The sequence below is a fragment of the Esox lucius genome, chromosome 20 (genome assembly GCF_011004845.1).
Source record: "Esox lucius isolate fEsoLuc1 chromosome 20, fEsoLuc1.pri, whole genome shotgun sequence".
Classification (NCBI taxonomy): Eukaryota; Metazoa; Chordata; class Actinopteri; order Esociformes; family Esocidae; genus Esox; species Esox lucius.
Window position 1 is genome coordinate 5643661 of NC_047588.1, and position 15604 is coordinate 5659264.

Here is a 15604-nt window from a genome sequence, read left to right on the forward strand (position 1 = left end):
GATTTGTAGTTTTGTTTTATTTTGCTATTGTATACATCTTTCTCTCTTTGAAGATTTGACTATGCAGAGGCTTCAGGATATCTTGCGGGACTCTGAGAACCTCGATGCAGAAGACTGAGTAAGAGGCAGAAGGGAGTCCAACAATGTTGGCAACCACCAAGGCCACAGAACCTGGAACACTTCTTGGCTGCCGAGAATGTCAGTAAGATGATGTAACCACTGTGGCTCAGGAGAAGCTGTCATCTGTTATAGGGAATGTATGCCTTTAGACTGGTTCTGTGCAGAATGTGATCGTTCGGTGCATAAGCAGCAAGCACTGCACAACAGGCAAACCATTCTAAATGGATATTACAAGTCCATTGCTCCAGGCGAGTCTGTCACCCTCCATGAAGGCAAATACAGCATCTGTGAACAGGGTTGGTGTCTCAATTGATTGCCAAATTTCATTTTCTAACAGATGTCATCATAGTCTTGCATTTTGTAATAAAAGTACATACAATGCCAAGATTTGGAGAAGGCATTCGACTGTGTACCTCGCGGCATCTTGTGGAGGGTGCTTGGGGAATATGGGGTCCTGGGTCCTTTGCTAAGGGCTGTCAGGTCCCTATACAACCGAAGCAGGAGCTTGGTCCGCATTGCCGGCAGTAAGTCAGACTTGTTCCCAGTGCATGTTGGACTCCGGCAGGGCTGCCCTTTGTCACCGGTTCTGTTTGTAATTTTTATGGACAGAATTTCTAGGCGCAGCCAGGGGCCGGAGGGTGTCAGGTTTGGGGACCACACGATTTCGTCTCTGCTCTTTGCAGATGATGTTGTCGTGTTGGCCCCTTCTAACCAGGACCTTCAGCATGCACTGGGACGGTTTGCAGCCGAGTGTGAAGCGGTGGGGATGAAAATCAGTACCTCCAAATCCGAGGCCATGGTCCTCAGTCGGAAAAGGGTGGCTTGCCCACTTCAGGTTGGTGGAGAGTGCCTGCCTCAAGTGGAGGAGTTTAAGTATCTAGGGGTCTTGTTCACGAGTGAGGGAAGGATGGAACGGGAGATTGACAGACGGATCGGTGCAGCTTCTGCAGTAATGCAGTCGATGTATCGGTCTGTCGTGGTGAAGAAAGAGCTGAGCCGCAAGGCGAAGCTCTCGATTTACCAGTCAATCTACGTTCCTACTCTCACCTATGGTCATGAGCTTTGGGTCATGACCGAAAGGACAAGATCCCGGATACAGGCGGCCGAAATGAGTTTTCTCCGCAGGGTGGCTGGGCGATCCCTTAGAGATAGGGTGAGAAGCTCGGTCACCCGGGAGGAGCTCAGAGTAGAGCCACTGCTCCTCCACATCGAGAGGGGTCAGCTGAGGTGGCTTGGGCATCTTTTTCGGATGCCTCCGGAACGCCTTCCTGGGAAGGTGTTCCGGTCCCGTCCCACCGGGAGGAGACCCCGGGGAAGACCTAGGACACGCTGGAGGGACTATGTCTCCCGGCTGGCCTGGGAACGCCTCGGTGTCCCCCCGGAAGAGCTAGAGGAAGTGTCTGGGGAGAGGGAAGTCTGGGCATCCCTGCTTAGACTGCTGCCCCCGCGACCCGGCCCCGGATAAGCGGAAGAAGATGGATGGATGGACAATGCCAAGATTTCCCTAAGTGACATCCTGATTCGGATTTGTCCCTGTAGTGTGTTTGCTGCCAACTTCCTTTCCTCCAAGGATGTGCTCCTGTGACCCTGTTGATGTTGCAGTCTCTGCTGGGAGGTCGATCATACTTGTTTGCATAAATGGTAGGAATGCATTTGATTTATTGATACTAGACAATACTAGAGTTTCTTTTATGTATTTTATGTATTTTATCTGCTCTCAGGCCGGTTTGATCTGAATGTTCCTGTGCTGACATGCAATCTTTGCAATAAGCATTGGGCTCCAGAAGTCAATGACTTTGTAAGGAGTGGGTACTGGCCAGCCACCATGCAAGCACAGACTTTGTTCCATCAAGACCTGTTTCATTCGTTTGAGGCAATGAAGACAACTGCTCCAGGGTTGTCTAGACAATAAATTGTAACTATTTATTTTGGTTCACTTCTGGAAAAGCTATGTGTGGGCAGTCCCATTGGACAGCAGCTAGAGAGACTTCCAGAAAGGCCAACAAATTGGATGAAGAAGGTGTGGAAATTGCTGTTTGTAGATACGGATTCCTTCTCAAAGGTGTGTTTTTCTCTGAATTGATTGATAGGAAAAAAATAGATGCTCTAAATCTGCTTACTGAGCATTCAGTTATTAATTTCTTTACTCCTTCTAGGTCTGAATATGTATCGGGGAGAAATCTTTCACTACCCAATGTTTCTCCAAAAAGTGTTCCAGGGTGCAACATTTTTGGCCATGGACGTAACCTGTCGGTACTTGCCGTACTTTGACAAAGTGGCCGATGTCCTGAACCATCTTCAACCTCTTCGAAAAACATTCAACCTCTTCGAAAAACAATGAAACATTGTTTATCTGTGATGCATGCAAAAGCCCACAACACGAAATGCAAGGTAAAGCTTTCACTTTTTGATTAGGAATGTCAAGACATTACATATAGGCAGCAATGATTTTCTGAAAATGACAATGACACAATAGTCTGAAGTGACCCAGGCCATTACTTCCATGAAGGAGTTATTGGCATGTTTTCAATTGTATTTGAACTGCCATGATCCATCCTCTATGAGCAATGAGTGGACGTGGAATATGCATCAGCGTTTGATCACCTGGCAACTCCACTCATTCCTGCAGATTCTGTGGAGTGCAAGGAACCAGGCGGGTGCAGGCACTACTCTTGGAGAAGAAGTTGAGCAGGTGAACAGGTTCCTGTCCAGATGTGCCCTGACCACTAAGTACATGGCCAAGTCAGGTTTGTAAAATTCTTTACACCCTAGCCTTACTATGTTTGTTGCATTTGTTACAGTTTTATATTTTAAATATGAATTTGTCCTTTACAGTTAGAACTGACATGCTAACTGCCATGGGGTGGAATGAACGAAAAAAGGACAGCCTCCACATCTCCTTGTGTTCCAGATTCAAAAAGGTGTGTTGATGTAATTTTCTTTAACCAAAGACATTTGTATTACTAGGTGTAATTCTTTAAAAAGTAATTGAATGCATTCTTGAAAATATACTAAACATTTTCACTGTCTTTGACATTTTCCTTGTTTGGTTTTTATAGACAGTAGAAAAGGCCTTGGAGGTAACTGAGAGCCTGAAAAAGATGCAGGACCAATTTTGTTGCTCTGATGACATGCTGGAACAGTGGGTTTTAGATGTCAACCAGTGGGCCAGTAGTGGTAAGGACATATTTTACAATTGTTTTGTATATATAAATGTTATGAGTTATTTGTTTGTAATACGTATTGCTGAAGATAATTATTTTGTGTTTATTATGTAAGTACTATTTCAACAGGCTGATTAGACATTATTGTTCAAATGTCTCTTCCAATGTAATTGACTGCAGTGATAAAAAAGCATAAAACACATTTAATGATAATCTGTGTCCAGACAGCAACCTCAGGTGTCAACTTTCACTACCCAGAGTTTGTTGCTGTCCTACAAGTTATGCCTGGAGACATAAAATCTGTACTGTCTGCAATTAACAGAGTTCCAACATTCTCATTTAGGAAGTACTTCAGCCAGTACAGGTGATGTTCATGGTTTGCAGATCTCCATAGAAGAGCTCTTTGTGAGCATTCGCCACAAGAAGCATTACCTCTACAGACAGAATGGTATGGAAAGTGTAAACATAGTTCACTAGAGAACCACCACTTGTAAATGTTCTATAATTTTGAAAGCATAATTTTATTTTATGTTTTGGGCATTGCAAAGCTGTTTCATTGTCCGAAAATTGAATTTCTATTTCAGATCGTAACAAAAGGCGCCAGAAGATCACTCAGAAGATTGCAAAGCAAAAAAAAAGGCTTCTAGATACCATCCCTAGGTATAATGAAGTGCCCCATCATAATGCTGTTGACGCAACTGCAGTTGTTCAGAATCTTGCAAAGAGTACTACAGAGAGCATGATCTGGCCATGGCAAGAACAGAACACAGGTAGGTACAGTACCAACATGAAACTTGTATGATGCATTTCCAATGTATCATTTTAGGCACATTTTATATGTAATGAGAAGTATTTTCCATCCTTTACAGACATTGTTGACATTCTCACCAAAAAGAAGCTTTTTGACCAAAGAAATGCTAGTCTCCCGACTGGCTGAAGAAAAGGACATTCTTGTGAAGGAGATGATGCAGATGTCTTTACCTCAAAGACTCAGTGAAAACAGTCCAGTCACTGATGGCTACCACACAGACAGGAAGGATGTTTGAATCTCATATGTTATATATGTTTATATTGTGTGAATTTGTCATATGGCTGAATATTTCAGCAAAGACACTAAATGCAGCATCTGTAATTTCATTACTCTTTCTGTGTAAAATCTTTGAATTTTTGAAGGAAGTCCAAATGGACTCTCGTCGGCTGGGTCCCAAGGCCTTATCTGTCTGCTCAAGAGAAGACTGCAGGAACTCGGACTAAAACAACAGACTGTAGCCAGCTCTTACAAAGCCATTCTTGGTCAAAGTCCTTGGCTGGTGAAAGAGGAGGAAGGGGAAATGGATGAAGGAATGGACTGGCACCACGAGACCAGCTGTGATGATGATGAAGATGATGATAATGATGAGGGTGATGATGATTAATGCCTTGTTTAGGGAGCATTAAAGCTTTTTGGACAAAAAGACACAGTTAGTGTGTAGTTTGGTGCCTCAATGACTTTGCCAAATGTTGAGCAATCATATCCTCAAGGAAGGGACCTTTAGGTGATTAATCAGATGCAGACAGGTTTGTGCGACTTTCACTGTGTTTTCATACCATGGCCAGTTCCTTCAGTTAAAAAACATTGGATAAGAAATTATTGCAAATTAAATTTAGTAATGTTGTATTATTTTTATATAATATACTGTTTGTTAATACTCACAATGCGGTCAAAGAGCATTAGACAAACAATGTCATTAAGAATGGAAAATACTGTAGGGATATACTATTCTGTTTTTTTGTTATTGTTATATTGTATTTATCAGGTTTTTGTTGTTTAGTTACATTATTGCTATTAGTAGTTGTACTTGTGTAAATAATTGTTATAAAAGTATGAAAATGTAAGTAGCTCTGGATAACTGCCATGTCTATATTACATAAATTGAAATCCAACTTTATAGTAAAATTACTAAATATTTTCCTGTAAAATAGGCTTCATATTTTTATCTTCTGGGATAATAGGGTGCATGTTTTCATCAATCTTTAATAAATATTATTTTTAACATTTGTTGCGTGTTAAATGTTTCAATGCACCAACATTTGTATGCAAGCTATGAGTAATCTGGAAATAGGTCTTCACAGGCAATATCTACCAACATGTTGGGGTCAAGTAATTGTTTATGTACTTCGGGGCATTTCATTAATCTTTTACAAAAATCCTGATCAGTATTTGTATATTTACCTTAGGTGCATACGTTATTTACAAAGTTAATACTTTTTCATAGAAGTTAGGACAGAGGTAACAATATAATATCCGAAAGAGAAAGAAACTACAAAAATGGCTGCCTTGTCGCTAGCGGCAATATTACAATATGCAACATTACGCTAGGAGTTGTAGTTCTTTGAGGAATAGAAATCAAAACCAAACTATTCAGTGGCATAAACACAATTAGACATTTTTACTAAAGGATATGGACCACTAAACATTCCTTACAGGTAAGATACAGCAGTTCATCTCAAAATTAACACAAGTAGTTCACTATGTGGTGAGCATAGATTTAGGCTATTTGTTTTTTAGCTACAACACTGGTTCTAATATTATTTTAAAAGATCACCAATATCAGCCCGTATGCCGATTTTCAAAGCTGTATCACATTTAAAAATGAAAAAGAATAGCATGGTTGCTGTAAAAAAAATGCAAAGGGGGCGTACCAGAGCACCTGAGCGTGTGAGGGGGATGGAAATTCATATAGAACTCACGGTCATCACAAAGATCAACTTACAGAAAAAATTGCTGCCTTTGCCCATAGCAGCAATATTAAATCATTTAACACTACATTGGGAATAGTAGTTCCTTCAGGAAGTGACATCACAACCAAACACAGTAGCAAAAACACAATTAGAACTTGATCTCATCTCATCTTCATCCGCTTATCCAGTATCGGGTCACGGTGCAGCAGCTCCAGCAGGGGACCCCAAACTTCCCTTTCCCGAACCACATTTGCCAGCTCTGACTGGGGGATCCCGAGGCGTTCCCAGGCCACTGTCGAAATATAATCTTTCCACCTAGTCCTGGGCCTACCCAGAGGTCTCCTCCCAGCTGGACGTGCCTGGAACACCTCCCTAGGGAGACGTCCTGGGGGCATCCTTACCAGATGCCTGAACCACCTCAACTGGCTCCTTTCGATGCAATTAGAACTTATTTTACTGAAATTATCAGGACCACTAAATATTTCTGAGATTTAACATAGTGGTTTCATTCAAAATCTAAACGAGTAGGGAACTACAGTGCAATGAATAAGTCTTAGGCACCAGAAAGTCAAACTAAATTAACAAATATAAATTTAAATGGCTTTAGTTTGGGTTTTGTGGTTAGCAGTGAACACCATATTCAACTATAAAAATACACATTGCCAGATTGATACAATTCTGCCTAGAAAGTGGTGCATATGATTAATTCATCCTGTTATATGAACTGGCATCAAGGGGCCCCTACATGTTTGCCAGTGAAAGACACTATCACATTTTAACTACTACCATCAGGTTTCACCTGGTTTCATATAAAGTGGTTGCGCATCTTAGTGGCCATTGCATACACCAGGGCTGCTCAACCCTGTTCCTGGAGATCTACTGTCCTGTAGGATTTCTCTTCAACCCCATTTGTTACTAACCCGGTATTGCTTTTCATCCAGCTAATTATTAGAATCAGGTATGCTAAATTAGAGTTGGAGAGAAAACCAAAAGCACAGTAGATCTCCAGGAATAGGGTTGGGCAGCCCTGGTATACACTCTTCATCTCTCAGCCACACAGTCTATGATTTTCCAATTATCTTTGGGGAAGACCTGTAACTGGCTACACCTGATGTGTGCATTGTCTTATCCCCCAAAAAATGTGTTACTAATGTATGAACTGGTCTCTTACAAAATACATCCAAGCCCTACCAACTGCTTATTTAAACTCTTTAATAATTCAATGTGTATGATCTGGATTTGTTGGGTTAGCTAAATGATTTCCAGGTTCTCAAAATACGTTGTGCTGAGACATATAACCAGTAATAATTAATTGAAAATGAGTTATATCACTTGAATTCTCCTTCCCTTAACCCAGATGTTCATATTTAAAAAAAACAGCAACAGACTTCCTGGTCAGACAAAGGAATAGAATTAAATACTCTTTATTAAACATTACAATATTTTGCTATTGACCTTTCCTATATGTCATACTCAAATTAACTTTATTTACAGAATGAATTGGGAACTTTTGAAAAGAACTGTACAAATTCCACCTTTTTTTATTTTAATCTCTTTAGGTTACTGTCCAAGGGTTATTGGGATGTGCTCCTGAGGCTCCCAAGAGGGGGGGCCATGCCTTCTTGCTGAAACATACAAAAGGTGAAAATTAGCTAGTACATTTATAATAATTCAGGAAAGTATACTATTCCAGTCTGGAATACTCACCAGGAAGGACATGGGAGCCAATGCACCTGAACCTCATTGCACCCCTTGGGAAGTAGGGGAAAAAAAGCATAAACATTTAGAATTGTTTACATGAATGATTAATTCCCTTCCCAGACAATAACATAACCAAGCTAAATACAGGATGGAGGTGACCACTCAGAACAACTTTGTAATGATTTTCAGTGACCATTAGCTCTAGTTGAAAAGTGGGTACAAACCAAGTCAGGAATATGCCCCCTACTGCATAAGAGGCTCTCATTCATTCAGGTTTTTACCTTTCTCACACGACTTTTGGACACAGACTGCACAGGAAAAATGTCCAAAGACTGATGGTATGGGCAAGTACAAAACAATTTTGAATAAAAAATTTTTTTTTATACCTTTGTCTTTCTTGTCACTCTTTCCCCGTTTGGTTACCACAATGGAGACGCCTGACTTCCTGTACAGAAAGGCAAAAACAACTGCTGATATAAATGTCTTATTGAACACAGTCTCACACAATATACACAGAAACAAACAATAAATACTGTAATTGTTGTATGAGCTTGTGTGGGTTTAATGGAAATCTGATGTGAGAAAATTCACAATTTAGTGGATTCAGTCCAATAGTACGGTGAGATTAGTATGGGCGCTAGGGTCATTAGTACACGCTTGTAACTATAAATGAAGGGAGGTCTTGTTACGGAGTTCTGCTCAAGGTTGGTGACTGGATATAAACGCCACCGAATCAGACCCCAATCTGTGACAGTTCCAAAAAACAAAAAACATATCCCTAACCTTAAAAACCTTAACAGTTTGTTTTCTAACCTTACCCCTAACTTTGACCATACTGTGGTATTACATAGCGAAACACTTTAGTCCGTGTAATTTTTGCACTGTGAGCTGTCCGAAAACGCTCACAAACGTACGCAATCCAAAACATAACTTTTTGGATGTCTTTTTTCTTTTGCGCATTGAGTATGAAACTGTAGTTCCTAATTATGCCACAACAATTTTCCTGTGTCAAAGTTTTTGGAATTTTGAAATATTTATTAAATATATATTTAGGAGCTTACCTATTTGCTAATACTTCATCTTTCACTGCCTCCACCTCTTCCATTTGTGCTCTCTCACTGTGTCCTTCCTCTACAACTACCGGCATCACCTCCATGTCTTCGCTTTCCCTGATCTCCTCATGTCCTCCCTCTTCATCCACTTCTCCCTCTTTCTCACTTTCTTCTCCTGCCCTCTCCTCTCCCTGCTCCACATCCTCTCTTTCAGGAGCCCATCCTTTGTAAATAAAAATAATTAAAGATAAAATCAGATTTAATATGTGTTTTAAAATTAGAGTAACCATAGAAAGGTTAATAATCAGATTGATAAATACTTGTGTAGCTGGTAATGCTGGTCATACAGAAGAGATGGTCTGATCTATAGTCATTTCTCTTAGTTCAAATACTTGCACATAGAAGGATAAGAATTGTAATAGTGTCATAAAATAAATTGACATTGTTATGTGACAATAACATACCTTCTAGAAAATGTTCAAAAAGGAGGATACTTTTCTCAAGCAGCCCATGTGCCACTGCCGGCAGCTCAAAGGGACACTGGAGCTGGGCTGTCCACTTGTGCCTTTGTGGTGTGAATTTCCCACACAGAAGGGAAGTAATCAAGCGCCTTGAGTTTTTCAACGTAAAATATATAAAAGCATATAACAATAAACATGGGAAGGTTTTCGGACTTAATGATAGAATAACACATTCAATATTTTTTATTTAGGAAGCTAAAACAATATACATTCATTCTTGATTCTACAGTAGGTCTTAATCTTCTTATGGATTATAGATAAACTGCAAATGACAGAATTCTACAAATACGCTAAACAAACTGGGTAATATTCAAGCAACACAGTTTAAGATATTTACTGGAGCATTTATAATAACATCAGTTGCCGCCATACAAATAGAAAGAAAATGCCCAAATGCTTTGCAGATTAAAACTTCACAACTTTGCATAACAAATTTGAATTACATAAACACCAGATTGCTGGGATTATAATTCATATAAAGCAGAAACAACAATCTCTGGATGAAGGGAGACTAATGGGCCAGAGACTTCTATATAAAAAGGCCCTAACCACCTTCAGTCCTTCTTGACCAATGCGATAACACCACCTTGACTTCTTCCCTCCCCTAAGGCAGACTACACCCTGCTGAACCTGGTAAAGGACAAAGCAGACAGGAGCATAGTGGGACAAATGACATCGCTGCTCTAACAAATAAAAAACTGAGCAAAAACATTACTGACCCTACCTTATCCTATACTTCAGAAACATTACTGAACCTACCTTATCCTATACTTTAGAAACATTACTGAACCTACCTTATCCTATACTTTAGAAACATTACTGAACCTACCTTATCCTACACTCAGGGGCGGACTGGCCATCTGCGTGATCTGGAGAATCACAGAACGGCCGGTACTCCAGGACGGCCGGCGGGCCGGTCCACCACCCGCCACACACTCAGTCATCACCTGTTTTTTCACCCCACTAATCTGTTTCACACTCCAGTACTGTAGGTGGCAGCAATGCACCTTTAAGTTGGATGCCAGCTGCACTGGCCGTGGCCGCCAAGTAAGGAAAAGAAGTGGAAGAGGAGGAAGAAACCAACAGCTAAGACGTTAGATAGAAGCATAGAAACAAACAAACAATATGCATAACGTAGCCGCGGGTAAAAAACGAAAAGAAAAGGGTGGGGCTGAGAAGGCGAGAGAAAAATAAATTTCGGAATTTAGATATTGAAGCCGCTAAATGTCACAAACTAACTGAAATATTTAGCTGCACAGCCAGCAGCAGCACCTCGCAGTTAAATATTAGCAGCAGACCCAGCAGTGAAGAAGTGAGCCAGACAGCTATTCAGCAACATGCCACCATTGATGATGAGGGACAGAAAGATGAGCTGGTTCCATAGGCAGACACAGGGCAAGTAAGTATGGAACATGAGAGGAGAAAGAGAGTTACTTGCTAGGGATGTTAGGAAGTGATATTCAGCTTGCTACATTTTTATTGATTACAGTAGTTAAAACAGCTAAACTTCAACATTTTAGCTGTAAAATGCCACATGCAGTAGCTAATATTAAGAAATATGTTGGTAACGTTACAGTTAATGCTTACAAACTTTGAAGATTTTGAATACAGAAGTTACATTTGTAATGGTGTATTTTAATTTAGATGTGGTATTATTTGTGCAGTAAGATTAATTACTGCATAAATTAATTAAGATTAAGTAAAAAATTCATTTTAAGACAGCAATAATCTAGAATAATATGCTTTTAACACAACATCTAGTCAACATCAGTGCTATTGCTATAATTTGGATGGTATAATATCTTGAGCCACAATTAAAGTCTTGTGACACTCATGCCAGGCGGCAGGCGTTATTGTTGTTGTTGAGTTTCCACGCGCCGATTGCTTTGGGCCGGGCCTAGTCAAAGTCCAGGGCCGTTTAGTCCCAGGCCGTCCCTGCCTACACTTCAGAAACATTACTGACCCCACCTCATCCTACACTTCAGAAACATTACTGACCCCACCTCATCCTACACTTCAGAAACATTACTGACCCCACCTCATCCTACACTTCAGAAACATTACTGACCCCACCTCATCCTACACTTCAGAAACATTACTGACCCCACCTCATCCTACACTTCAGAAAATATCACCCAAGCTCTGGCATTGGTGGAGGAAAAAACAGTCATTATCTGCACTGACTCAAGATCAGCCCCACAAACTGTTGTGTCAAATAACTGACAGCAGGACCAAACATTAGAAAATCTACAGATCCATCAACTTCAACCAATCATAATCACTTTGCTGCGTAAGTGAAAGTAAAAGGTAATTTAACGGCAGATGAAACAGCAAGAAGAGTAGTACACGAAAAACATGACATTTTAAATTTGCAATATTAAATCTATCATCTGGGTTGTGGGCAAACTGGGTAGGAATATTGGACTCATCATGTTTGTGATTTCTTTCTGATAACTTGTGTCCAAGAATTAGACTTAAATGTCATCATTATTATTGAGTACCCAGTCCTAGGCTTCACTATACCCCAAATCCATTTGGTATCGACAGTGCTGTGCACAGACCTTTTGAGGGATGAACTGAAACTGAAAAAATGGGTGGAGTGCTAACACGGACAGACGATGAATTAACATTTCAGTCATTTAGCTGATAGCCTTATCCAGAGCTTCTTTCATTAGGGAGCACAATCAGTGCATACATTTCCGACCAGGTCCCCAGTGGGATAAGAACCTAGAACCTCTGGCGTTGAGAAAGAACATGCAGATGGACGGGTGCGTGTCACCAGGAAAGGGCACTGTAAGCAGCCAAGTCTAATACTTTAGGCAGCGGAGGGCTGCTTGACGGTGCTTGTTAATGGACGCGCACACTTGAGTTGTTACTTAGTTCATTGTCCACACATAAGTTAGTATGCTTGGATTGTAGTTTATTTTACCGTGACTGGTCTTCATTTCCCATTATGCAAGAGTCCATCAACAGTCAATAAATCCATAGTTCACCAATACATTTTTTCTTCCTGCACAGCATGGCATGACATAACTTAGCGTAGCATAGTGTAGCGGTCAAAAAACTGTGTGCACCTTCCCTCAAGCAACACCTATCGTCTGAAGGAAGGTTCCTACCTAAATTCAATTACCAAATACCCAAAAACAGCCCCCTAGTGGACACTTGATAAAAGTTTAGGCAAAGACAAAAAATGGCTCTTACATACCGGCCCCTAATTGGGATGAATCAAACATACCAATTCCCAACACATAACAAAAGAGCCACATATAAATACAAATAATGAGCACAATAAACACACATGTTGCTTGTAACAAACCCCTTAACCCATAGACTCATGTAAAAAACAAAGCTTTGCTACAGGCCTGTCTATAACACTGGTTTTGGTTTGTAAACGCACAGAGCGAACCAGACCCTTTTTGTCAGGGAATGTTTCCAAGACTCTTCCAAGTGGCCAGGAGCCTCGAGGCGCCATTGAATCCAAAATGGCCACAATGTCTCCAGGCTTGAGGCTATTCTTAGTTTTATTCCATTTCTGCCTCTCCTGGAGCAAAGGTAGATATTCTCTCACCCATCTCTTCCAAAAGAGATCTGAAATATACTGAACCTGTCTCCATCTTCTTTTTATGTACAAATCATGTACATCAAACAATCCAGGGGTTAATGTTGGTTTCCCTTTCAGCAACAGGATATGATTAGGGGTTAGAGCTTCAAGATCCATTGGATCATCAGACAACTTGGTTATTGGTCGATCGTTTAAGATGGCCTCAGCTTCACACAAGACTGTATGGAAACCATCGTCATCAAGCATCTGCTGTTGGAGAACTGCAGTGAGGATCTTCTTCAACATGCGGATAACCCGCTCCCAAACCCCACCATAATGAGACCCAGCAGGAGGATTGAAACTCCACTTAATGCCCTTCTGACATAAAACTCCTTGAATTTTAGCCTGATTCAATGCGGAAAGTGCCTCTTTATCTGATAGAATTTGCTCCACTTGCCCTCTTCTACTGATAAATCGGCGCAGAGCATTAATACAGGAATCAGTGTCAAGAGAAGTAGCCAATTCAAGGTGCACTGCTCTGCAGGCCAAACAGGTGAAGATGACACCATAACGCTTTGCTGTGCCTCTTCCCTTCTTCACCATTATTGGTCCAAAATAGTCAACACCTGTGTTGGTAAATGGCGGATGGTCTGGCAGAATCCTCTCCTTGGGCAAATCAGCCATCTTCTGTCCCATCATCCGTCCATTATATCTTTTACAGAAACAACACTCTGCTATTACCTTTCTCACAGCTGAGGTGACACCTGTGATCCAATACCTCCTCCTCAATGTAGATAACATGTGGTTTCGCCCACTATGGCCAAGTTGTTGATGTATATCCTTCAGTATGAGGGTAGCCACATGTTGATCCTTAGTGAGGAGAAGTGGGTGTTTTATGTCTTCTGGCAAAGAACCCCGTGTCAGCAGTCCTCCAACTCTCAGAAGCCCACCATCTAGAAATGGGTCTAGCTTATAGATGGTACTCTGTTTACTTACTATGTCCTTCCCAGAAGACAAAGCAGCAATCTCCTCAGGGAATCTTTGCTGTTGGCAGTAGCAGATTATTGCCAGCTCAGCTTGTGTAAGATCTTCTGCTGACAAGGCGTTTCCTCGTGTTGCACCTTTAGCTATCCGACTCTCTTGCACCAAGGCACTCTGTTTGCTGGTATCAGCAATATCTGACTCCATCCTCTTGCAAGTTCTTCTCAACAATAACATCCTCTTCAACCTAAGTAACCAGGCAACTGATACTCGAAGTTTCCTCCAATCTGAAAAGTAAGCAATCAGCAAATCTGTACCCTTCAGTGAACCATGAGTATTTACCACAATTACAACAGCGTCTTTCTTGACCTCGGGGTCATCAATCCCTACTGCAGTGTGCACAAGATTCTTGGGCCAATCCTTTTCTGGTCTGGACAGAAACTTGGGGCCTTCTATCCATCTATTTTTCTTAATAAAATCGTCAGCCCTTCTTCCTCTGGATGCATCATCAGCCGGATTCTCCTTTGAACCAACATATCGCCACTGTGATGTCTTTGTGCATTCCCGGATAATGGAGACTCTGTTCGCAACAAAAGTATGAAAACGTTTGTCCTCATTCATGATGTACTTAAGTACAGATGTGCTGTCTGTCCAAAAGACAGATTCTTGTAACTGGAGCCTCAACTCCTTCTTTAACATCAGGTCAACACGGACAGCGAGCACAGCAGCAGTTAACTCCAAACGGGGAACAGTGACGACCTTTAATGGTGTTACTCTGGCCTTGCCCATGAGGAATGCAACATGAATGTCACCTTTGCTATTCTGGATTCTAAGATAAGTGACTGTGCCATACCCTTGTTCACTTGCGTCTGAAAAATTATGAAGCTGAGCATGTATGCAAGATCCACAGCTCACAGGCTTAACGCATCTTTCCACCTTGAATTCTGTAAGTGCATTCAGCTCCTTCAACCACCTTGTCCAGTCACGCAAAATGTTGTAGGGCACAGTCTCATCCCATCCGTAATTCCTCCGACATAATTCCTGTAGCATAATTTTAGCAGGTAGCACAACTGGTGCCAAAAACCCAAGTGGATCGTACACTGAGCTTGAAACCGACAACATCCCACGTCTTGTGCAAGAAGACTTCTCATGGACCTCCATTTTGAACTTAAATGAGTCAGTTTCCGCACACCACAGTAATCCAAGTGCTCTCTCAACAGGCAGACTGTCCCTGTCCAGATCCAGCTCCTTCCACTCTTTGGCTCTGTGCTCCTCGGGAATGGTTTGCAGGACAGTGCGCCTGTTGCTACTCCATTTTGTCAGAGTGAAACCTCCTCGCTGACAAAGATTAAAAAGATCTTTAACTAAACAACGTGCTTCATCTTCAGATGCCACACTCTTAAGGCAATCGTCTACATAGAAGTTTTCTTTGAGCGTTTGAACAACCTCTTTTCGGAACTCAGAACAATGATCATCTGCTGTTTTTCTTAAAGCAAAAGCAGCACAACTCGGAGAGGAGACAGCCCCAAAGAGATGGACATTCATACGAAACACATCCACTTCTTTTGTAAAATCTCCATTCTGCCACCACAAAAACCGAATGAAGTCCCGGTCCTCTTCTGCCACCCGAACTTGATGAAACATTGATTGTATGTCTCCCATAACCACTACCGACTCCTGCCTAAACCTCAAGAGGACTCCAATCAATGTACTTGTGACCTTGTAAAAGGACTCGATTCAAAGATGTTCCATTGAATGCCGCACCACAATCAAAAACCACCCTCAAGTTCCTCTTCTTGGGAT

The 15604-nt window shown here is 41.3% G+C and overlaps 1 protein-coding gene and 1 long non-coding RNA gene across 2 annotated transcripts; one reads left to right on the forward strand and one right to left on the reverse strand.

Moving 5' to 3' along the window:
* The first annotated feature begins 2129 nt into the window (after nucleotides 1-2129).
* LOC109615410 lies at nucleotides 2130-4699 on the forward strand. Its single transcript, XM_020044637.2, has 8 exons — nucleotides 2130-2182; nucleotides 2277-2511; nucleotides 2750-2867; nucleotides 2956-3041; nucleotides 3180-3297; nucleotides 3628-3732; nucleotides 3869-4054; nucleotides 4458-4699. Exons 2-8 carry the CDS (start codon nucleotides 2458-2460, stop codon nucleotides 4697-4699), a joined length of 909 nt encoding a protein of 302 aa, XP_019900196.1. The 5' UTR covers nucleotides 2130-2182; nucleotides 2277-2457.
* A 2843-nt stretch (nucleotides 4700-7542) lies between these two features.
* On the reverse strand, nucleotides 7543-9505 carry LOC105009993. The gene is made up of 5 exons (XR_003777578.1): nucleotides 9223-9505; nucleotides 8768-8981; nucleotides 8093-8151; nucleotides 7713-7756; nucleotides 7543-7630 (listed from the first exon to the last, which is right to left on the reverse strand). It is a non-coding gene; the product is annotated as an uncharacterized LOC105009993 (long non-coding RNA).
* Nucleotides 9506-15604: the final 6099 nt, after the last annotated feature.

What these genes read in the sequence shown, in the direction of transcription:
- LOC109615410 (XM_020044637.2), top strand. Translation starts at nt 2,458, where the DNA reads ATGAAACATTGTTTATCTGTGATGCATGCAAAAGCCCACAACACGAAA. An exon ending in TGTGTTCCAGATTCAAAAAG is followed by an intron (nt 3,042 to 3,179) that starts GTGTGTTGATGT and finishes TGGTTTTTATAG; the next exon opens with ACAGTAGAAAAGGCCTTGGA. An exon ending in CAACCAGTGGGCCAGTAGTG is followed by an intron (nt 3,298 to 3,627) that starts GTAAGGACATAT and finishes ATTCTCATTTAG; the next exon opens with GAAGTACTTCAGCCAGTACA.